The sequence below is a fragment of the Ranitomeya imitator genome, chromosome 1, assembly GCF_032444005.1.
Source record: "Ranitomeya imitator isolate aRanImi1 chromosome 1, aRanImi1.pri, whole genome shotgun sequence".
In the NCBI taxonomy this organism is placed as follows: domain Eukaryota; kingdom Metazoa; phylum Chordata; class Amphibia; order Anura; family Dendrobatidae; genus Ranitomeya; species Ranitomeya imitator.
The window spans coordinates 462671783-462687489 of NC_091282.1; the positions used below are offsets into that span (position 1 = coordinate 462671783).

A 15707-nucleotide genomic window follows, 5' to 3' on the forward strand; every position below is an offset into this window, starting at 1 on the left:
GTGTGGCAACCTTGTGAAGACTTACAGAAAACGTTTGACCTCTGTCATTGCCAACAAAGGATATATTACAAAGTATTGAGATGAAATTTTGTTTCTGACCAAATACTTATTTTCCACCATAATATGCAAATAAAATGTAAAAAAAACAGACAATGTGATTTTCTGGATTTTTTTTTCTCAGTTTGTCTCCCATAGTTGAGGTCTACCTATGATGTAAATTACAGACGCCTCTCATCTTTTTAAGTGGTGGAACTTGCACTATTGCTGACTGACTAAATACTTTTTTGCCCCACTGTATATATATATATATATATATATATATATATATATATATATATATATATATATATACATATACACACAGTACAGACCAAAGGTTTTGGACACACCTTCTCATTTAAAGATTTTTCTGTATTTTCATGACTATGAAAATTGTAAATTCACACTGAAGGCATCAAAACTATGAATTAACACATGTGGAATTATATACTTTACAAAAAAGTGTGAAACAACTGAAAATATGTCTTATATTCTAGGTTCTTCAAAGTAGCCACCTTTTGCTTTGATGATTGCTTTGCACACTCTTGGCATTCTCTTGATGAGCTTCAAAAGGTAATCACTGGAAATGGTTTTCACTTCACAGGTGTGCCCTGTCAGGTTGAGAAGGTGTGTCCAAACTTTTGGTCTGTACTGTATATATAAATTATATATATATCTATATATATATGTACTGTTCAAAAATATAAAGGGAACACTTAAACAACAGAATATAACTACAAGTAAATCAAACTTCCGTGAAATCAAAAGGGGGGAGCAACACTGTTTGACAATCAATTTCACATGTAGTTGTGCAGATGGAATAGACAACAGATGGAAATTATTGGCAATTATCCGGACACACTCAATAAAGGAGTGGTTCTGCAGATGGGGACCACAGACCACATCTCTGTACAAATGCTTTTCGGCTGATCTTTTGGTCACTTTTGAATGTTGGTTGTGCTTTCACACTAGTGGTAGCATGAGACTGACTCTACAACCCACACAAGTGGCTCAGGTAGTGCAGCTCATCCAGGATGGCACATCAATTCGAGCTGTGGCAAGAAGGTTTGCTGTGTCTGTCAGCGTAGTGTCCAAAGGCTGCAGGCGCTACCAGGAGACAGGCCAGTACACCAGGAGAAGTGGAGGGGGCTATAGGAGGGCAACAAGCCAGCAGCAGCACCGCTACCTCAGCCTTTGTGCAAGGAGGAACAGGAGGAGCACTGCCAGAGCCCTGCAAAATGACCTCCAGCAGGCCACAAATGTGCATGTGTCTGCACAAACAGTAGGAAACAGACTCCATGAGGATGGTCTGAGTGCCTGACATCCACAGATGGGAGTTATGCTCCCAGCACAACACCGTGCAGGACGCTTGGCATTTGCCACAGAACACCAGGATTGGCAAATTCGCCACTGGCGCCCTGTGCTCTTCACACATGAAAGCAGGTTCACACTGAGCACATGTGACAGACGTGACAGAGTTTGGAGATGCCATAGAGAGTGATCTGCTGCCTGCAACATCCTTTAGCATGACCGTTTGGCAGTGATAGTGTGAGGTGGCATTTCTTTGGAGGGCTGCACAGCCCTCCATGTGCTCGCCAGAGGTAGCTCGACTGCCATTAGGTACCGAGATGAGATCCTCAGACCCCTTGTGAGACTATATGCTGGTGCGGTTGGCCCTGGGTTCCTCCTAATGCAGGACAATGCCAGACCTCATGTGACTGGAGTGTGTCAGCAGTTCCTGCAAGATGAAGGCATTGAAGCTGTGGACTGGCCCGCCCGTTCCCCAGTCCTGATTCCGATTGAACACATCTGGAACATCATGTCTCGCACCATCCACCAACGTCATGTTGCACCACACTGTCCAGGCGTTGACACATGCTTTAGTCCAGGTCTGGGAGGAGATCCCTTGGAAGACCATCTGCCGCCTCATCAGGAGCATGCCCAGGCATTGTAGGGAGGTCATATAGGCACGTGGAGGCCACACACCCTACTGAGCATCATTTCCTTGTCTTGAGGCATTTCCACTGAAGTTGGATCAGCCTGTAACTTCATTTTCCACTTTGATTTTGAGCATCATTCCAACTCCCGACCTCCGTGGGATATTAGTTGTGATTTACGTTGACCATTTTTAGGTTTTATTGTTCTCAACACATTCCACTATGTAATGAATAAAGATTTACAACTGGAATATTTCATTCAGTGATATCTAGGATTTGGGTTTTTTGGTTTTCTCTTTATTTTTTTGAGCAGTGTATATATTTATGCACGTACACACATATATATATGTACAGATACATAAATAAACACATTTACACATGCATACATACATACACACATTTATACACATTAACACATACATACACACATATACAGTATATATAATATATATATATATATATATATACACACACACACACTTTACATACATACACATATCTGTACATATTTCAGGATGAATGATTTTTACCTGATAAAAATTATTTTGACTTTAGATGGTGCACATTTGATGATTGATGAGGCGTTCTGATGACTTCTTCCATATAATATTTGTCCATTAATCTATGACATAAAATGAAATAAACTATTTAAAAAAACTCAGAAACATAACTGCACTTTCGGCTACGTTCACACCTGCATTGGAAAAAGCTCTTGTGATAGATATCATCATCATGCATTATTTTTGCTAGGAAAATGATGAGCACCAAGAAAGAAATTTAAAGGTAGCCACTGCAGGCCATCAGCACTTGCGGGACAATGATGGCGCCCGTTATGTGTAGGATCTATACCTGCTATGAATTCCATTATTCTGCTTCTAGCACAGTAAAGAATACTGGAATTGAAAATCTGATGGAAACCCGAGCCTTACTTTTCATGCCGATCCACTTGCGTATATGTACCAAACGGCTAAATCGAGATGGCGATATAAAAACAGTCATTAAGTGTCCTGTGTTCGGCTCATTAGGCTTGTCCGCATCGCACATGAAGTGCTGGAGGAGCCTTCCTTTGGATGTACTATTGGATGAATAGTGCACGCCGCGATTTCTTCCCAGGCGGACCATCGATCCATGTGGAAAATGTCTCACATGCACTAGAACATTGGTTCTAATTTGTCTGTGTGCCATCCATCGAAATAATGCTGGTTTGGTCAAACTCTAAAAATGAGACTCTGGAACTGCACATTTCTTGGGTGGTAAAACCATGCTGGGTGTGCATGCCCTGCATTAATTTAACAATCTGATGTCTTGGGTCATTATCTAAACATTACCATAAGGCCTGATATGCATATACTCTGCAATGACCTGTGCATGAAATCACAGATATAGGAAGGTACTGCTATTCACTATTCTTCGACTTTTCACAAAGCCAGTGTCCTGCCATACTATTCTTCCCTGGAAGCAGGAAAAGAGCAGATGGAGCGTTCCTAAAAAAAAAAAAAAAAAAGCAAATATGGAGGTACAGTAAGACCCCACGAGCCTTCATTGGGTCTCGATTTCAGCAGAACCGAAATACAAAGAGGCCTCTGCTCTTTTTTTCTTTACAAATTTGTATTATTTGGTATTCCTGTAGAATTAGGATACAAAAATGTAATTTTACAACATTGATAATAAAAGATTCGGGAAGACACCTTGGCTTCCACTTAGACAGATATAAGAACTCCTCACTGAAAGGAAATCTTTATCTCCATCGGCTGCTAAATAGAATTCCGACTCTCCATTTACGACTACAATGGATGTATTCACTGGCGGCTTATTGACATATACTTGCCTCTAATAACTCATCGGCAATCTGCAACCGGCCATCTTTGCCAGCTGCTCCATTTGGATCAATCCCCACGATGAAGACGCTCATTCGTGATCGGTCTTTGTTTCCAGCAAGGCTCAGGCCCAATCCAGTCTTCCCTTTCTCCAACTCTATCATATGCAACTCTCCTGGCAGGTTTCCATAGCGCTGGGATATCTTTCCTAAATGGGAGGAAGAAGCACTAATTAACAAGTCCATCATACTAAGAACAGACATGAGTAATTAGCTCTTTGCAGCAAAATTGGGAGAAAAACGTGCAGAGGTCCCCTAGCAACAACAACACATTATTACCACCATTTTACCATAGAGAGAGGCTCAAAATTGCCATCTTTATATAACCCAGTTATATCCGCGATTTGTGAGCGGACACAGGGTTCACCCAGTTAGGAAGCTAGAAGGCAACATTCAAGCAAAACCTCGGTGTTTGTGGAGGGAAAATGTGATCGATGTTTCGGTAAAAAGCAGAAGAATAAAAAAAAAAGAAAACGAAAAAGGGTATCAATATTCCCTAACTGAAATATTCATACTTACCATCGATTCTTAACCTCCATGATAAAACGTTATCCTAATGAAAAAATACATAGTGATGGAAAATGGTACCTTATATAGCTGACATAAAGGGGTTTATTTCAAGGAAATCTATCACCAGGCTTTTATCGCCTAATCTGAGAGCAGCATAATTTAGAGACAGAGACCCTGATTCCAGCAATGTATCACTTCCTGGGCTGCTTGCTGTAGTTTTGATAAAATCACTGTTTTATCAGCAAGAGATTATCGCTGTAGGACTAGAAAATGTGCCATGTAGTCCTCCATATTCATGAGCTCTGTATAACTTCGCCCCCACCACTGATTGGTGACTATCTGTGTGCAGAAGGCTGCCAATCAGTGGTGTGGGCGGGGTTATACAGAGCTCAGCATTCAGGGAAGTGGTAGATCTGCAGCAGAGGAAACAGTGATTATATCAAAATCACAGCAAGCAGCCTAGTAAGTGGCACAACACTGGAATCAGGGTCTCTATCCTTACATCATGCTGCTATCAGACGGTGCAGTGAAAACCTGGTGATAGATACCTTTTAAGAGTACATGCACACAACGTCTTTAGGACGTCTATTGGAGTAGCTGAGGCTGGGAGAGAAGTGGCTCATAAATGCAGAAAAAAAGCAGATTTTACTCATAAATGTCTTACATTCGCCTGCACTATGGATATATGCAAAACTCTTTGAAACAATAGACAGTTTAAAAGGGTTTTCCTTGATTTTTATATAATCTAACCCAGAGTAAGAAAGTGGTGGTCCTGCAGTAATGATGTCCTGTCATCAGACAGGTGACTAACAGGCAGGACTCCATCACTACAGGATCAGAGGGGATCACTGGAGAGATGGCCTTGGGGCAGCGGGAGATTCAACAGGTAAAAGAGTTTTAATGTTATATTTCGTTATTTAATAACTCCCCTTACTCTCGTCATTAACTCCCAGAAATCCCCTATAAGACACAAATCTCTACATCATCATCTGAAATTCACATCTTTTATAGTGGCACATTGAATTAGCCTTAAGCGCTATTGTACTTACGCCAACTGTAGCCAAACTCGTCCTCTTTTTCGGGATCACCGCTAAATGTGGCACTGCCTGGCTGAGCACTGTCTGAACTCATTGAGGTCACCGATGCAGTAATAAGGTTGGAAAAAGTAGTTTTTTCCGAGTCCGAGTCAGAATTACTAGAAGAAGCCTTCAAAAAAAATAAACAATCATTAGGTAATGTTGCTAAAAATAATATACATATAGCTAAAGAATGCAATTCCTTAATTTGTAATTTATACAATGTGATTTTCTGGATTTTATTTTTGATATTCTGTCTCTCAATGTTAAAATTATAGATTATTCATGTCTTTGTCAGTGGGCAAACGTACAAAATCAGCAAGGGATCAAATACTTATTTCCCCTACTTTATGTATTGCACAGTAAGCCACCAAGACATTCTTCAGAAACTCCATTTTACAATTCCTGAAAGCTGGGGTTCCCACTACTTGTCAGATCAGATGTATCCCCTTCTCCGACCCCCCTAATAAAAATCATTGATGACACTTGTATGTCAGAATCTGGTTCTAAACATCTGTAGTCTGATCTGTGATGTGACAGATCCCAACGCTCTTCACGTATTGCTGGAAGTCTAGTAATCAGGAACGTGGACAGGCCTCATCATCAATCAGAAGTAACCGTAGTTTTCAAAGTTTGTCTTGGGTAAACTACAGGGACAAAGCTACAAGAATTTTCTAGAAAAAGAAATCTTGCCCCATGCTTAGCCAAAATCAGATCTTCAAAATGTTTGATCAACATGCACTAGTAAATCATTTTTTTCTTGAAAGCCTGATATTGTGCTGCTGTTAAAGTACCACAACGAAAAGCATGATATTACACACAAAAGAGCTCACTAACAAGTGTCCTATCATACACCGCCTCCAAAAGAGCAAGGCGCTACATGAGTTCTGCCCTTGATGTTTAATGGAGCTGGAACCTTTTAAGCTGTACTATTACATTGGTGACGCTATATATCCAAACGGCTGGATGTCCACAGTCTGTCCCGATCCTGCTCGACTCTCACTCACATTGACGGTACTATGACACAGGGTAAGGTTTTAACACTAGCGGTTAGGACTGTCCCGACTGGGTACACCTTGGCGCTGATGGGATGGCTTTCACTTTTTTGATTTGATCAAAAACAGTATTTACTAAGTACCCTATGTTATCTATATGCACTATTGCTTATCACTTACTTATAGTAGGGTATATGTTCATTTTATCTCTGCCAAACAACCTCCCCAAAAGGTGAAGGCCCCACAAAAGTCAGAGGCAGATGGTTACCATATACTAGGTCTTATGGTCACCGGTCTGTGTTTTGTTGTTCGTTCATTCATCGTCCGAAGATCACAATACTACAGCTCTGGAAAAAATTAAGAGACCACTGCAAAATGTTCAATTTGTCTGATTTTTCTCTTCATAGGTATATTTTTGAGTAAAATGTAAATTGTTCTGTTATTCTACTGTATAAACTTCTGACAACTTGTCTCCGAAGTTCCAAGCAATACATTTTATATTTTGTTTCTGACAAAGAAAAATGGTTAAAATAAAGAAAAAAAAGTTATTTCAGACCTTAAATAAGGCAAAGAAAACAAGCTCATAATCATTTAGAAACAACAATACTAATGTTTTACCTCAGGTAGAGTTCAGAAATCAATATTTTGTGGAATAACCATGATTTTAATCACGGCTTTCATGCATCTTGGCATGCTTTCCACCAGTCTGTCACACCTCTTCTGGTGCAAAAATGTAAGCAGTTCTTCTTTCTTTGATGGCTTGTGACTATCCATCATCTTCTTGATTACATTCCAGAGGTCTTCAATGGGGTTCAGGTCTGGAGATTGGGCTGCCCATGACAGGGTTTTGATGTGGTGGTCTCTTAATTTTTGCCAGAGCTGTACACTTAGCACACCTAACATGAAGGATCTTGGTGCAGGGGTGAAGAACCTGGTAGCCTAACAATATCCCCCAGGACCACAATGAGGAATACTCATAAGGGCATTAAAGCAAGAGAGATCCAAGTGGCCGAACAAAGAGGTGAAGAGAACACGCATTGTACACTAAACAAAAAAAAAGTTGCCTTGCTTAGCCAGCTCAGCCAAACACATGGCAGATAAACATTTCTCATATCAAAGTTTAGCTGAGGTAGGCTAAAACACATGCGAGTGAGCATGAACGTTGTTTTTTTTTTTGGTACACATATCAGCTGGTTCAACATTTCTGCATTCTTGGGGCACTTTGTACATTATACTGTCCAGGAACATGAGCTTATGGCATCAGTCGGAGGACCTGAGACCTCCAATGAATAGCAGTATGACCAGCCTGTTACACCCAGGTCTTAACAGCATATCGGTTCCATCTCAACAGCCATGTTAAGAACAGGTACAACTTAATCCTATCCAAAAGGCAGGAGTGATAGAAGTCATATTGTTTAATACAAGGATATTAGCATGAAAACAAAAACATACATGCACTACATTTTCATAGTAAAACTAGCACTAAAGGTGGCCAAACACTTTCAAAACCTCTTGGCTGAACACTTGTTCAGCCAACAGCTAGTCCTCCCAACCTCCCTATATTCTGCAAAGTGTTAAAAGTGTTCATAATGGAAAGAGGAGAATAAGTTGCTGTCAGACACCTTTTGTTGGCAGCTTACCTTCCTTAAGAATAAAGGATTAGGTATATTGAAATTCAACATGCCTAATAGCTCTTCTCCTTGTCATCTGCCGAAAGCTATTAGATAGTTAGTTGGTCCCAAAGAAAATCAGAGGGTTTGGCCAACTTTAGTCTAATGTGTATGACCACCTTTAGATATTCATGCAAAAATGCATCCAATATACAAAACAACCACCACTTGATGGTCATGCTCCATGGATGAACATAAAACAATGAAGGACACAGTAGGTATCTCATACTTTCCATTGGACAGTCAACAAGAGCTTCACAAACTAAAAAGGACACATCACATCATATATGGACCACAAACAAGTGCACACTAACAATGGAAGAGTATGGCCAGTTACTAAATGTCAGCACTAAGACAAACCTTAAATGGCGTGGGAGCAAAGGGGTTAGTTGGGGAACAACGGAAAGCAATTCTAACCGGATTCATTGCAGCCTACAGTGACAAGAGAATAGAATCTTAAATGACAACAAGTGCAACCTTAGAAAATATACAGATAATACAAAATTGTGTACTTGGTGTCACTGTTTAACGGTTCATCTCATACTAAGTATACGTAGCATTTAGAGGGGTATGAGACACTTAAATTGGGGGGGGGGGGGAGGACAGGATCTTTCATTTTTAGGGTGATGACAAGAGGAAAAGCCACTAGGATTAATGAAAATACAATTTAGAGATTTTCTGATTCCTAAACACAGAGGTAGTGTGACGAATAAAAAATAAATAGCCATTCAGATATACTTATTACAGGGTCTCCTTGACATGTCTACATGTTGGCTCACTGGGTCTCCAGAAAGTGCTCAGTATATAATAATACATTAAAATATGTCCTTTAAGCTCATGGATTATTACATGGCATTGGCAGTTAACTACTTGGCACAGTGGTGATATACTTTTCACAGTACCAATACGGACGTGCCAAAGTGACCAAACAGGAGACCCAGTGAGCCACTGACCTGGAGGGATTGGTTGTGGTAGATAGGTTTTCCAGGCCATATTAAATAAAAAAACTATACAAAACTATTATAAGAGATCAACTAAAATATTATTTTCTATGTTAACCATGTACTTTCAGTCCTTGGTAATTACGCACAGTTTGGCCCAGATGCTTTTGGACACGGACTGAATTTGTATAATTTATCCCCCGTAGACCAGAAGGGAATGGACCCTTTAAATGGCCATTAAGCATTACATTTCTGTATGGTTCTCCAACCCAGTGTCCATATATGTGCATCCAAATATCACACCAGTTATTGCATACTAATAAGTAAGCTAGACAGGAAGTGCAAGTCTGGGGAACAGGCACACTAGTAAAAAAGATCCAACCTTGTTAGTGGTGAACTGGGAGGAATCAGCAAATGGGTTAGTGCATCTGAAGAGAGGTTTAGTACCAAAGGTGCTCTGTAAAGGCAAGCTTTGCTTCTAAAAAACAAAACAAAAACACAATATTATTACTATTAAACCAAAAGCAAAAAAATCTACCAGCTCAGAAAGGGGCTGTCTCACTAAAGGCAATGATGGTTGGAGCGGGAACATTGGTTGGAAGCCAACATTGTGGTAAGTGAGGCAACTCCTTTAATCAATTGTCCTACTGAATTCTATTTTTCACAAATAACATCACACATATTACCATTAGAGTCCTTCACCCTTATTATTTATGAGCTGATATATCTGGAAAAAAGTACTAGCAACTCTACAAATGTGGCCTAAGAATCTAGGAGGCTTTTATTGGTAGAATGGTCACATTGACCCCTGACTAGCAATACCCCAAATTATAAGAATATAATAATTTAAAAACCACAACATCCAGTCAATAGTTAGGTCTATATAGGAATCTGATAGGGGGGGGGCCTAAAATTTAAGTAGACTTAGTAAATCCAGATGTTGGCGGAAAGTGTGTGTTTAATGGTGGTGGGGTGTGGGGTGGGAGTAATTTGAATGCATCTGGTCTCAAATCTCCCTTAATGAGTCTACTCTCCAAAAGAATGATTAGACTAGCAAGCAAATCGAAAGGCAAGCAAGCGGAATATTTACCTTCGGCGAGGTGTGAGAGAAGGGGTTAGTATGTGACTGACCCCTGAAAGCAGAGGCAGATGAGCAATACAAAGATTCAGGCTACAGGAGAAAATTAGGGAAACAGAAACAATTATTGGAGGGCTGGTTACAGTTATTGGAGGTTCAAGTTACAACAAGAAAGGTATCAAAAGTGTTTGCTTATATTGGCTAGTGATCAGGATATATTTGATAGGAAATTCTATTTATTTGAATGCTATAGTAAAATATGACTACAGCACAGAGCTGATCAGAAACTCTCACTGTAGACATCACAGTAGCCTCTATTTATGTGGTTCCCAACGGTCATGAAAAAGCGCTAAAAATCGGTTGGCATGAACTCCATGCAACAATTCAGAAACGGAGGGGCAATTTATGTATGCAAGTCCATATATCAGTATCAGAATACTGTACGTCCACAAAGAACTATCCGCAGAGAAAGTTAAGACCGATAATGAATTATGCAGATTTTGTTGCAGATTTCATGGCGGAAATGCTGTAGATTCTCTGCACTACAAAGACTAATAATCTGCATAGAAGTGTAAATCCGCAGCATAATTTGAAAGGCAGTAGATGTCAGTTCAGAAGATCCGGTTATTTTCTACTGTCAATTTCCTTACCGGCATGTGTCTAGAATACCAACCCAGTATAATCATTTGGGCTGTTCACATGTCCATTTTTTTTTGTAGCCTGAGTGGTCTTCAAAAAATAATGGAGACATGTCCAGTTTTTACCCCCACAACAGTCTATGAGTCCGTAAAAATCACAGACATCACACGAATGGCATCAGAGTGGTCCGTGATTAACATTACAGTGTATAGAGGAAGCTTTGTAACGTATTTATTTTCATCACTGAAAATCACTGATGAAACTGATGGTAAAACTGACAAACTGACCAAATACTGATTAAAATCTGATGCAAAACAGTGATGAACAAGGGTCCGGGTTTTTACGTGCCAGAAAAATCTAGGATGTCTGAATGAGGTCTTCTACATAAGCCACCACCTATAAGCAAGCTTTTCATGTACTCACCCGGGGTCTGTTGACGATACTCTGGACCAGAAAGACAACAGGATTTCCAGCTCTTCTTATGGCTTCCACTGCCTGCTCATGACTGGCATCTCTCAGATCAATACCATCCACCTAAATCACCATTTTTTTTTTACAGGGAAAGATGATAGAAAAAAAGTTGGGTAAATGCAATAGTTTAGGAGATCTCCTGCATTACCCTTGGGATTTGTGCTAAAAGATAACGCTAAAAGCTGTAAAAAGAAAAAAAAGGGAAAAAGTCTCCTCCTATGGCTACTGCGCTGATGCATGTAAGCATTAGAGAAGTGTTATAAATAGATGTCAGTAATAGGCTTTATTGTGCAAAAAGCCTTGGTACGACAGCTTTATGTTGTAAGTGATGTTCTAAATGGCTTTACTGCAAGGATCACAAGCCGCAACTGGGGTCTCCAAAGTTAATCTGAGGCTTAAGGCTGATAGGGGACTCATTAAAGCAAACAGAGAGAGACAGTCAAGATTGAAGATAGTAGTCTAGTTGAGGGAAAAGTCCTACTCACTGAGCCCAAAAGACTTAATCAGATTAGTCAGATGTAAAACTGCTTCAAATTGTGTGAAATTCCAGGCAACTTATGGCTGAGCAAAATGTAACTTCTTTTGGTGTTTTTACACTTTTTATAATTGGGTGGAGCTTATCTACGAGGGGGAGTGGTATCTCAACAGAAAAGTATTCTAACCAGCGACATTCCTTGCGGTGCGCATGCGCTCGGCAGCCAAAAAATGTACCAAATTCATTCATTCTTAACTTTCTCCAGCACACTGTTGTCTCAGTTTATGTCTCCAAGCTTCACTGGGACAATCCCTAGTACTTATTAATTTTGTAAATAAAACAATCTAAGTTAATATCTTAAAATGCCTTCAAGAGAAGTCACCGGAGACCAGAAAGTGTGTTTAACACTTACACATTTATAGTGAGCATAAAGGGGCATTAAATATGCAAACTGCCTGTTCAAGAGAAAGAGGACTAAAACTCTATAGCGCCACCCATTGGTAGCAGTGATCCTGCAAGTCACTTTAATTTCCCAGAGGAGCATTTCACGGTGTATAAGCCTCCTTACAATGGCATGCGAGGGCAGGTATGTCACTCTCCACAAGGATAAACCTTACCCCTTAGACCTCAGTCCAGAGCCTCTCACCTCGCCAAATCTGATCTCATACTTTGCACTGTCGAGAGGCAATACCCCAAAACACCATGTCTGCAAATTAAGATTCTGATTTGGCTTTTATCCTAAATCATATTGCAAGGCTCGTTAAAGGGTCGAGAGTGACTTGTCGAATCGCTGCTTTGAAAAGGTGCCACAATAAAGTTCTAGTCCTAGTACTCTTTGAAGAGGCAATTTGTTTATTTACTTTCCCAGAGGAGCATTGCACGGTGAATAAGCCTCCTTACAATGGCACTCTCTGCAAGGAGAAACATTACCTCTTAAAGATAATTGTTCTTAAAAACACCCATCACTCGATTTTCTTGCCATGTAAATAGGATCTCAATCTGATAAACAAGCAAAATGCTTGGCCATCGAATGAAAGGTTTTTTTATGCAGGATAAAGGATCATCATTCTCGGCGGTGTATCATCCTGTGCAAACAGGACTCATGCTGCCGAAAACAAAGGCAGCCTATGCGCACTGAAGAACCGAACAATCTAGTATAGATCACTCAGTACGCACCGGTAACTTTGGCGCGTGAAAACAGGAAGTTAAATGACCGTCAATAACATTTACTGATCAGCGGCTGTATCGTGCCACCAGTCAGTCTGTGTAATTCCGTAATTCTATATATCCGTAATTCTATATATCCATCACTTTCCAAATAAAGCACCCTGAGACAAGAAGTGCAACTGTATTACAAGTAAACTCTACAAGGAGAAAAGTGTAGACTTCAACTTAATAGTCAAATGTAATATTTCTGCAGGAAGGAGAACAATGGCCAAAGCTGTCGTCAAAGAGTTGTCCATTTGTACCTCCACAATCCTATCTCCGGTTTTCAGTGTCCCATTCTTCCCAGCCGGACTGTCCTCTAGAATATGTTTAATGAAGATTCCTCTCATTACTTCCCCATTGCTTAAACGGCTCCCCATGCCTCTGCCACCAACAATGCTGATCCCTAGTGATTTCCCAGGCTCTCTCCAAAGCTCTACCCTGGAGGATATAGATAAAGGACAGAAATTAGCTCATGAATATAACACAGGCACATAGTAGTACTTTGAATTATTGGGCAAAGATGTTCTAGGCATTCATTCAGTTTCTGTGGTATAGAGTAAACCACATTTGGGCAAACCTTCTTGGATTGTTCCAGTTGTTAAATGCAGCGTGCTCCAGTTCACTTTCCTCCCCTTCCCCTTCTTCACGCTCAGGCAGCTCTGGACCATCACTATAAAAAGAAATAAATGTGGAGACTTCTATTGATCACCAAATGTAAGGGTCAGTGCCTGTTCCCCTTTGGTGGTGTTCTGATCTTCTCAAAGAGTCCATACAACTCTCTGCACCAGAGACACAAGCAGAGGAAAACAGCTAAACTGGTGCAGCTCACTATGACATTTCAGATGTTGCATTACATTCCATATTTTCACAACCTATTATTTATATAGCATTAGTATGTCTGGGAACTCTGCACACAACGCTCACTGTGCCCATGAGGCTCACTATCTAGGTTCCTAATATAATAGGCATGCATACACGCACACTGGGGAGGAGAGATGGAATTCATAAACTCTGCCAGTTTTATGGTTTCAAAAAGTTGCACTATTCAGCTCAAAGGGCATCTGTGCAAAAGTGATACGACTAATGCTCTTTGGCGCTGGGCAAAAATACAGTGCCACCAATTGGAAGTAGCAATCCTACAAGTCAACATCAACCCTTCAAGGAGCCTTGTCACATGACTTAGGATAAAAGCCAAACCAGAAAGCCAAAAGTTTGGCTTTATCCTAAGTCATGTGACAAGACTCTTTAAAAGGTCAATACTGACTTTTAGGACTGAATCATCCATGAGGTGGCACTGGAGTTCTAGTCCTCTTCCTCTGAGAAGAGGCAATTTTCATATTTAATTTCAGAAAGAAGCATTGCAAGACATAAAAGCCTCCTCACATTGACATGCCAGGCTTGGCATGTCACTCTCCACAAGGAGAAACATTACCCATTGGATCCTGGTTAGATTCAAACCCAAGCCACCAGTACAGTAACCAAGATTTCCAATAATTCTGCCAATTAAAGTTAATTCAAACACATTTTAACCCCTTCCTGATGTGTGGCATACATGTAAGTAACATGTTGTGTGTATGGGGTGAGCTTATCAGCTGAACCTGCACAATATCCTTATTAGACTCTAAACACTGCTGTTAACTTCTTAAATGCTGCTGACAGTCACAGATAGCATTTAATGAGCGTTACAAAAGGAACTGCCAGCAGTGGATCTTGATTATTCGTGTGCCAAAGTGCTTTCAGTGTGCCAGTACATTACATAATTCGGGATATTGCAATTTCAATGTTAAGGAGTATACAGTATACATTACACATATACACAGCATGTACACATAGTGCTTACCTGTTGCTCTGTACAGGAAATGGATCCACTATCACAGATGCTTCACTCAGCTGCCCCATACTTGCCCGAAAGTCTTCCAAATTCTCAATTGGAACATATGTAATGCTATAAGAGAAATGTCCAGCAATGAACATTAATGCTACCAGGTTATTAGGTATATTATAAGCAGTGGATGAACACACAGTGTTGGTTAACTTAACAAGTACATGGGCAGTATAAGAGTATAAATAAATGGAACAACACCACTGACATAGGCTTTAATCAAACAAGCATTTTTGTTCCTGAATTGGCATTTGTTATTTACGTTAAATTACAATTAAATATACTTACTGCACTCGTTGAAAAAAAAAAAAAGAAGAAAAAAAGCATAAAAAATTGTAGCAACAAGACTGTGACAAAAACAGCACATGCATGTGAATACAGCGCACGACTGAGTGGTCATTACTTCACAGGGTTATTACATATAACATTACATTAGGCCAGCTTCATGAGTCAGGGTTTCATGGTTCAAGTACGGGCTGGATATTCCAGACATGTCTCGGGTCTCCAGACCTGAACTCCATTGCCTCGTGAATGCCAATGAGGTTGTTTCGTTTGGTTCAAGAGACCTGCAGCCGATACAGACACTGCAGTGCGTACTTGTATTTAGTCACTCTTGTCGAAATTAATTTATGCTTCAAAAACAAAGCATTACCAAGAAGATAGAAACGAGGACTATACAGTGAATAAAAAAATACTACGTTGTGTCTATTCTGAAGCCTATTTTCTACTTGTTCACCTTTTTTGCTCTCTGCTCGCCATTATGGGAATGTTTTGGTAATCCAGGTTTCATTATTTGTGACTTTTTAAACAGTAAACTAGTTTTTGTGTGAATGTAGACCTGTCCGCCTCCTATGGAGTGAATGTTCTATTTGTACTCAAGCAATTTGTGTGCAAACGTTGGCGATTTAA

The 15707-nt window shown here is 40.1% G+C and overlaps 1 protein-coding gene across 2 annotated transcripts in view; it reads right to left on the minus strand.

Annotated features, from left to right (window-relative positions):
- The window catches only part of MPDZ (multiple PDZ domain crumbs cell polarity complex component), a 246070-nt gene that overhangs the window by 82679 nt on the left and 147684 nt on the right, over nt 1-15707 (minus strand). The window contains exons 25-34 of one of the 2 annotated variants that reach the window (XM_069764959.1): nt 14757-14861; nt 13494-13586; nt 13177-13354; nt 11185-11295; nt 10135-10215; nt 9427-9522; nt 8464-8535; nt 5412-5568; nt 3805-4001; nt 2507-2598 (exon numbers count right to left, since the gene is read on the minus strand). In XM_069764959.1, the coding sequence (XP_069621060.1) occupies nt 2507-2598; nt 3805-4001; nt 5412-5568; nt 8464-8535; nt 9427-9522; nt 10135-10215; nt 11185-11295; nt 13177-13354; nt 13494-13586; nt 14757-14861 (1182 nt within the window). The remainder of the gene's footprint in view (nt 1-2506; nt 2599-3804; nt 4002-5411; nt 5569-8463; nt 8536-9426; nt 9523-10134; nt 10216-11184; nt 11296-13176; nt 13355-13493; nt 13587-14756; nt 14862-15707) is intronic. The other variant, XM_069764966.1, reaches the window with a different exon arrangement.